The following is a 9,121-nucleotide window of genomic DNA, read 5'->3' as shown; positions in this document are numbered from 1 at the left end:
TGCTCAGCAAAGGGAATAACTCTGTGAAATAACCTTATCAAGCAAGGAAACTGGGAAGAACGGGGAGTTTTTTAGTAAAAGGAAAATCAGTTTTGCGCCTGGCATGGTGCCCCCCACATACACTAACTTCTCTGTGGCCTCCTTGGTGGGCCACGGCCCCCGGTTGGGTACCACTGGTCTAAAGTGTCTACTATTTGGCTGGCCAACGTTTGTAACATGTAGCATTTATAACTGAAACAATAAATTGTGGATAAAGAAATTGTTCTTTTTAATAAAATGTGTTTTACAAAATTTAGACCTAATTCAGAAACAATTCGTTTCACGAAGCATTGATACCGTATTGTCATTATGTATTTTACTTGGATACTCGTGATACTATGCGTTGGAATATTACATGGACAGCGAATCCCAGACGAAAGTTCTCAGGTAAATGTATTCGCTGTATATTTGTTGAGAAGTTTTGGAACTACCGTAGTATGTGAACCAACATGACGGACACATTAGGATTAGGTCATAATTTTATGCAAACTTTCCTTATTTCAGTTCTATTACGAGTTCGAGGACTAACCAAGTGACTCCGTAGTTTTTGTACCTGAAATAATGGCCTAACCCTAACCTGGTACACATACTACGTTCCGGTGTCTGCCATCTTGGTTCACATACTTTGAGGGTACTTAAATGCAAGATTTTCGATGCAATTTAAAATTGACGATCTCAAACCACGCGAAGCAGCAAACTTATAATACTGTATTGAATTCCCCCTGGCTGAGGCTGGGGTCAATTTAATTGAAAAAACGAGAGAGCGAAAATAGCATCATCGATATATTAACGTTGGGAAGATAAGATAATTCATACTTTGGAGCAAAGGTGTGCATACTGCGGTCCGCGGACCAAATGCGGCCCACAAAGAAAAAATGTGCGGCCCGCGGAGACGTGCCAATTTTGAATTGCGCGCGGCTCTCTGAACGAGTGTTTAATTTAGATTAAACTGGTACGTGAGAGTAACCCCAATACGTTACAATTCCCTAACAGCTAGCTTGATCGAAGCGAAAACTATCATAAAATTATTAATCAAATTTTTTGTTATTTCAACTACTATAAAGGTGCGATTCGCCGTTCATCCCAAGTTATGTGAATGTGACCCTCCTGTTTTAAAAGTTGCACACCCTTGCTTTAGAGCAGAGCTTCTCAAACTTTTTTTGCTCGCGGCACACTAAGCAAATAGGAAAATCTCGCGGCACACTTGTGAGAAATTTGAGCTAGACTTGGGCAAATTATTCTACAAAATGTTAATGCGATGTTTGTGCCTGTTTTGAGAAACGAGGGTCGGTCTCTCCCTTTCTTGCTTTTGATTACAACCAGAGCAAAAAATACGGCTTAACACAGCCATGTAGATGCAAATGGATATAGATTATTTTGGTGGCTTTTGCACCGATGATTGAATAGAATTTGTAATCAGAAAGCCAAAACTCGACCAAACTTGCTTTCCCATAGCCCAACTCAGGGGTCGGCAAACTTCGTACTCGCTTGCCATATCGTCATTTGAACGACGTACTGCGGGCAACCAAGTTGCCATAACCACATCATCTTTCATATTGAGAATAGGAAAATACAAACAATATATTGTTGGATAATATATTAAATGTGGCGATTGTTCGTACACGAAAGAAATGTGTATATTCGGCCCGCAAGTACACAAAATTTTGCCGACCTCTGGCCTAACTGAACGCGCAGATAAACATGGTGGAAGGTCTTTTTTACAAAACATTATGACATCACAATGCAATTATACTGGAACAATACCCCTTACTAAAGCGACAAGGCAAATGCAATAATATCATCAGTCTAAATATTAATTATGGATATTCAATTCTCACAAGTTGTATGTATGTCTATGTGTAATACAAACAGCTCATTTTCTAGAATTTCAAAAAGCTGCGCGCCACATTTGAGAATCTCTCACGGCACACTAGTGTGCCGCGGCACACAGTTTGAGAAACACTGCTTTAGAGTTTAGAGGATTCCTCATACAAGAGTTGGACTCAACTTCACATATTTATATTTTATTGATATTCATGATTTTAGGGTCAGCAAATGCATCTGTATTGTACCAACAGAGACCAGCATTCTGTCCTTACCGATCAAACAGTTTTTCGTGGAAAAGCTGGGCCACGGGGACCACCAGGAGAGGTGGAATACCATATTATAAATGAAACCATAAAAGATTATCTCACTGGTATGTAATTTTGGATACGAATTAAAAATATCTATTGTCTCATAAAAATAATATTGTGGTTATGGTTTCGTTGAGACAAAATAGTTTCTCTTTTGTATTGGCTTCCTGTGCCAATAATTAACTCTAATTTGTGGATAACACAGTGGATACCAGAATATCGTGTATTTAACTATAAATCCCTATTTCGTATCCGTATGAGGCCGATGGCGCAAATATGCTCGAATAAGAATGTATTTAAAAACATAAATTCATTGAATTATGTGACTGAATGTCATCTAAAACCCGAATGTCTTACGATCGCCGAGATGAGACTTTGGTTTATTCGGTACACAAACAATGTTTCCAATCAATTTTCCTGCGTCAAAAAAAAAAAAAAAAAACGAAGATTCATGCATGCATTTATCAGAATTGTTTGACGCATTACAGCCCAATTTTTGTTTATTTATTATATGTTCCCTGGAATAGTATTTTTTTTAATTTTTGCATTTTAGAGCAAGAGTCCTGCTATTGGAAAATACAATCGAGAAAGTATGTTTCAAACTCGCCTTAAACAACGATCGAAAATCGCCTATTTCACCACAAAAATAGTTTTTGTTAATTTATATATATTCCAATTCAGGGATTCATTTAAATTTTGATATTTCTTGCATTTCAATATTAGAGTCATTCTCTAGAAAAGTAATTGAGTAATCTAGAAAATATTTCAAAATCGCATATTCCGCCCCAAAAATGGTTTTGGTTTGTTTATTATGTGTTCCCCAAAATGGATATTTTTTTTTGCATTTGCAACACTACAGTACTGATGTACAAAATGAAACGAGAAAGTCTTGCCGTGAACAGCAACAGAAAATCGCAGTTTCACTGAAGTTTTGATATTTTTTTGAATTTCACGACTACAGTCTTGATCTAGGAAAATAATGGCGTTAAATACTCTAATACTCAAGACTCTAGTGTTGGAATGCAAAGCAGGATGAGTAATCAAAATCTCATAAATTCTAAGAACAAATTATTAATAAACAAAAACCAATTTTTGGATAATATATTCGACTTTTGTCGGTGATTATTGCAAGTTCAAAACATGTTTCCTCAATTATTGGACACGTTTAGTGGCCATAACGATCGTTTCAAAATTTTGTTGTTATTGCTATTTTATTTCGTCATTATCATTAAAAAATCGCTTTTCTCTTCGAATACTGGACCAATTGCTTTGAAAGTTTCAGTGGTTAAAGATAAAAAAAATTTTTTGCTATGACATCATCAAAATTATTGCCATTGGGTGGCGCAACGTGTCCATATATTCGAGCATAGCTCTCTTTGATTCTTAGAGCAGGACTCTAGTGTTGCACGGTAAAACATATCAACATTTGAAAAAAAGTCCGTAATAGGATTGTTCCAGTGAACAATTTTTTGGTTGATAAGGCCCAAGACGTTGTACCTCTAACTTTTGTTCCAGCGGCAGCTGCGAAAACGGAGTGCGAAGTAGTGCATCAACCTTATTCATTATGAGGTCTAAGGCTAAGAAATGCGAAGCCGGAAAGAAGTGAGGAGCTCAAAAGGAATGTGGAAAATCGAAAGCAAATGGACTAAAGGTCTCTAACTGATTCAAATAGCGAAACAAGCGACAAAAACGAAGGCGAGGAAACTATCAACTCTTCAAGCAACCAACGAACGAGAAGGAATGTGTGAATATGTCAACACGTTGTTGTAAGAAACGTCGGCATTGCGTCGTCATAATTTCGGGGCTAGCCCCGATGATTTAGTAAAAGAAACAGAAAACAAACGAGACAAACGCGGCGAGTGGAAGATAAAAGAGAGAATACGATATACAATGAGCAACCGGGGCAAAATCGGCGTCGCCCCGTCGACGTTCGGCGAAGGCTTTGCGAGCGAAAAATGAACCATGTCGGGAGAATTTGGCTAGTGTAGACAGTCTGTGCAACCGATATTGAGGTATTTTCGAATATTTTTTATTATACCGAAAAAACAACCGGGCCCTATCGACGCGCCGCCACTGATATATACTGTATTATAAATTTTCATGTTTTCGAAATATTCAATATTATCGCGATATGAGCGTGAGTGAACCGAAAACTATGGTCGGCCATGTTTCGATGTATGTAAATCCGACAAACCTTGTCTAAATAGTTATTTTTGATAACGTCAAACTATACAAACAGAGCACTTTGACGACAGGCATTACTTGCCGACATTTTATTCAATTCAAATATTGACCGAAAGCCAGAGGTCTTTTGTTGGAAGCATAAGTTGAAACTTAGTTACAACAGCTATAAGAAATCAATATGAATATGAATCTTTTGTGCCCTTTGAATTAATTTGGTGTCGGATTATGAATGTACGAGCAAGTGTTTATTGAATAAAGTAGAAGCCAATACCTTCTAATATATACCTGGATTTTAAATTGTACAATGTGAACAAAGTATAGATAGTAGGAGGGCGGGCAAATGGCGATTGAGACTACGTATCCATGCCAGTTCCTACTATTATAATAGGATAGATTACTGCGCAAGCGAAGTTTTTAGAAATTGATATACGTTTACCAGATTGCAATATCAGAACTCATAGACCTTGGAGATGTATCGAGTATCGGCATAGGCAATATCGTCCATTTTTCGATATCGATATTTGTATCGGTATCGACATTTCAGATATATTCATGTGTTTGATCTGATCAAGATTGTTTTAAAAGATAATCTAGTACATGGATGTTAAAAATATTTTTTTGTGTGGAGGGATCATGTTTGCGTCATCTGCCACCCTCGCGAGTTGAAAATAGTATTATGACGTCACGTTTCTGATACAATGACATTTTATTACAATTTTGAACTTGTTCTTAAATTCAAGTTATTACCGAGTATAATTACTTATAGCAATAACTTTATAGGTTACGAAGATTTTAGCCTGGTTCCTACATATTTTAGCTATTTATAATCCATTCTGTCCTTCACCAAAATTATTGATAACATTTCAAATGATACATAAAAGAAAAATATCAATTAAATATCACAATGGATTTTCCTGCTGTGTAAAATACATAATATAGCATCATAATATTACAAAGCCTGAATATCACAACTCTATGTATTGGTTAAATTGAATAAGCAAACATTCACGTATTTCACCCTAAATAGTAGCCAACCCGCTATCAGATTTCTAATTGAACAGCACGATTTCTGTAAATTGCATAATATTACCAAAATGGACGATGGTTCAAAGAAAGGAAATATTCCCGATGACGAAAAGGCCTTAGAGCAAATAAAATCGAGCGTGGGTGAGTAAGTTTTGGATTTTGGTCTGGGGCAGTGATTTTTGACCTGGGGTAAATTAAATTAACCTGTATTTTAGGCCAGTAGTTACCAACCTGTTATAGATCGCCCCCTTCTGGAGGCTTTCAGCACTATTTATAGTGTTATTATGATTGGTGGATTCCAAATGCTCAACAAGATGTAACCTTATCAATCAATGAAACTAGAGAAGGAGTTTTTTGTCAAGCGAAAAGTAAAATCAATTTTGCGACGGGCACTATGGCCCTCCGACTGCCCCTTCTATGGTCCCGCGGGTGATAGTGTGCCCACTGTAGGACATTTTCAGTTTTATACATTGTTGACCTAGATAAATTTTGTATACGTTCGGTTGGGGATACATTTGACATTTTATAGGAAGAAATAAAATGTCTAAAAAGTTGAGACCTTTTTATTTATTTACTGAGTTAAGCATGCCTTTCGTCAAAGGTTTTTGCAATATTTTCATACAAATTGGAATTTAACAACTGATATAAGCCGGATTTTCTGTTTCAAATTTTTTTCAGATCAACCTGAATCTCAAAAACTCAGTGCAACGCCACACGAGAGACAACTCAAAGGTGACGCTATTAAAATAATAAAATAACACTTAGGTTATAAACATATACCTGGTGCTTATTAAATTTCTAATTGCTAACAATTTTTGGATTGATTAATTTGGTCTCCAGTATTTATGCTATTATACCATACATGTTGGTACACACTAGTCCTTCCATGGGTGAATTACGGCCCGCGGACCAAGTTCGGCCCGGGTAATCCAATCTGGTCCGCCTGATGTTGCCTCAACCAAACTAAAACCAAATTTTGATATTTTAGCTAGAAAATAGCTCAAGGAATTTGTTAAGATTGCGATGAAATTTGGTTTTGACATGAGGCTTATTGTTTTCCACTTTTCCTTTTGTAACACTGTAAATATTGTACATAAAATGTAACTTTTTACGTATTCTTACATGGCCCGCCAGTCTGCGTGGTCAAAATTTTCGGCCCCCAGTACAAAAGCCTCGCCCACCTCTGCTCTACTCTTTATTCTTGTCATGCGCGCAAATGAATAAACTTAATAGTAGTTATCTAGTAATATAGAAATTGCTCAAAAATAATCATTCATTCTTGAATAAGAGAAAGTTGGAGAAAAGACAAAAGAGAAACCTGATATAAAACAAAAACCCGTACTTGAAGAAAAATTGAAGAAGAAGGCATTTTTAGGTAATACTGGTTTTAATTCAAATGCTTCACCATTCATTTCATATATTAAGAAAAAAAATTATTGGCTGGCACAAGTATTTTTAAATGCATTAACTAATACAAAGTAACGCAATAACCTTTCTCCACACTTGGAGCTACGCCATTTATAATTCATGGTTACGGGCAAGTGAAGTTGCGCTCTTTGTTTTTACATTTTACAAACTACAACAAACTCTGATATATTCAGAAAACATCTTGTTTTAACTTTTTTTTATAAATTGTTTCAGCGGGAGTTGCTGGCAACAAAGCAGTACCTTTTGGAGGTGAGTCTTTTTTTTTTTTTTCATCGTAGCTTCCCGTTTACATATGACCTAATGCCAGATCATCAAAATTGTTGCATTTCTGCACTATTTCTAGTATACCAAGGATATGGTTTTATTTAGGCAATAAAGTTCACTGGGTAAATGCTACCATCCTATTTATTAGACATGTTGTGTCCAATACAAACACTTCAAATTGTTCAAACTGCATTTACGCCAAAGTTGTTGTTCGAATTGATTTAGGATTGTATTATGTTTCCACAGTTGTATTTGGATTTTTACGTAAATGCAGTCTAATTTTATTTCTAGGACCGCCGGGAATAAACCCGATGGATTTTAGAGAAGGAATAGAACCAGAACATATTCAAGAAGGTTTTCAAGAAAGGAACCAACCACCACACGATCAAAATGCTATTCTAGAAGGTGAATTTAAAGTAAAAAGTATATTTTCCGATACTTCCATACGAGTTACTGTCCTTTGCAAGAACCATACGTTGTGCGATGAACACTTCCTACAATACTTTGCCTATCTTTCTAAAGTTTCAAGTCATTGGAGTCCGTTCAATTATCTACGAGATTGGATCAGTTATAGCTTTTACAATAAAGTTCTGCTCATAGACATTCTGCAGTTATCTGGTCCCGACTATGAATTTTTACATACTTTGCTTAATCTTGCTTAAATTACTATAATAAAGTATCTAGATCAGTGGTTTTTGAACTTATTAAGTCCCCCCCCCCTTTTTAATTTAATTTGTAATTTAATAATTAATTTAATTTGTCAAGTCTCGCGCCCACCTCAAAAATAACTAGCTACCAATAAGCTACAAATAACAGATAATAAGCCGAAGGTGTTTCATACAAAAAACACGTTGAAAATACGTGGATGGAACCTAAATAATGAAATAAATTAAAAGGTTTGAAATGCAAAGATCTAAAATAAGGCGGACAAGATCAAATCTGACAAATTATTTTACTTTTAACTTCACTCCCCCTCAAAAATAGTCTTCATACGACCATCTAGTGGGGCGATCCCCACAGTTTGAGAACCACTGATCTAGATGATAACATTGATTACGTTAGTTTTCAAAGCACTATACACAAATATTTTTCAGAAATGGAGGTAATCCGTCAAGATATTGGTAATTTACGTCAAGAATTCCGCGACGAAGTTGGGGAGCTTCGCAATGGCATGAACCAAATTATGGCTTTGCTTATGGAGCAGAATCAACAAAGACAACAAAGTGCGAGAAATGAGCAAAAATGTTTATCAATATAACTCACTTAGTTGAAATATTTTCAGTTTAAAACACCCTTCATATTATATTTCTAGTGTTATGAAAAATGATAAATAACCTTTTTTAAATCTATGTCTCACTGTCTTCTGTCTTCAGAAATGGATTATAAATAAACACGTAAACCAAAATTATACAACTACCATTAAACAGCCCTCAAAGTATTTTGAAATATTTTCATGGTGTATATCCTTTTTTATTATACCTTGTAATACATTTATTACGTTTCAGGTCAGCAACCCTCAAGCGACATGGGGCAGCAACCCTCAAGCGACATGGGGCAGAGCAACCGCGGTATAATGTTTTTTTTTACATTCATTACCACAATCAACGTTACTAAATTGATTGTGTTTGTTTGCATTTATTGACACATTTCATTTAAGCACCTTTACTTCTACATTTCAACAACTTTATGCAACCGTATGTAATAGTAGAATTTGGAATAATTAGAGCATATATATTAAAACAACAGCATACCTATTTTAAGGTTCAATTCGAGTAATATAGATCTCCCTCAATAAAAGCGAAAACTCAAATTGTCTTCGATATTACCTGAATTTTCAAATGTTTTAATTTTGACGTGTAATCTAATATTCATTTTTTTTTGTTTCTACAGATCGCCAATAGGCTACCGCCGAAGCGAAAACTATGGGCCACCAAGCAAATAATTTTTACCATGTTTTTTTTTATTATATCATTGAGATAAATTATTTGGGAGAAGATTGCTTATATGATATCACATTAGTAAGAAACCAATGCACAAATTTATGA

The 9,121-nt window shown here is 35.6% G+C and overlaps 1 protein-coding gene and 1 long non-coding RNA gene across 2 annotated transcripts; both read left to right on the top strand.

The window, feature by feature from the left end:
• The first annotated feature begins 290 nt into the window (after positions 1-290).
• On the top strand, positions 291-2,906 carry LOC144424323 (uncharacterized). Its single transcript, XR_013476621.1, has 3 exons — positions 291-426; positions 2,086-2,236; positions 2,728-2,906. It is a non-coding gene; the product is annotated as an uncharacterized LOC144424323 (long non-coding RNA).
• A 2,493-nt stretch (positions 2,907-5,399) lies between these two features.
• On the top strand, positions 5,400-9,011 carry LOC120332038 (uncharacterized). The gene is made up of 8 exons (XM_039399240.2): positions 5,400-5,525; positions 6,063-6,116; positions 6,673-6,759; positions 7,026-7,061; positions 7,368-7,481; positions 8,171-8,299; positions 8,582-8,644; positions 8,967-9,011. Exons 1-8 carry the CDS (start codon positions 5,453-5,455, stop codon positions 8,975-8,977), a joined length of 567 nt encoding a protein of 188 aa, XP_039255174.2. The 5' UTR covers positions 5,400-5,452; the 3' UTR covers positions 8,978-9,011.
• The last annotated feature ends 110 nt before the right edge of the window (positions 9,012-9,121 follow it).

This window comes from Styela clava, chromosome 6, assembly GCF_964204865.1.
Source record: "Styela clava chromosome 6, kaStyClav1.hap1.2, whole genome shotgun sequence".
Taxonomy (NCBI): domain Eukaryota; kingdom Metazoa; phylum Chordata; class Ascidiacea; order Stolidobranchia; family Styelidae; genus Styela; species Styela clava.
This window is presented reverse-complemented; position numbering and strand designations above follow the sequence as displayed.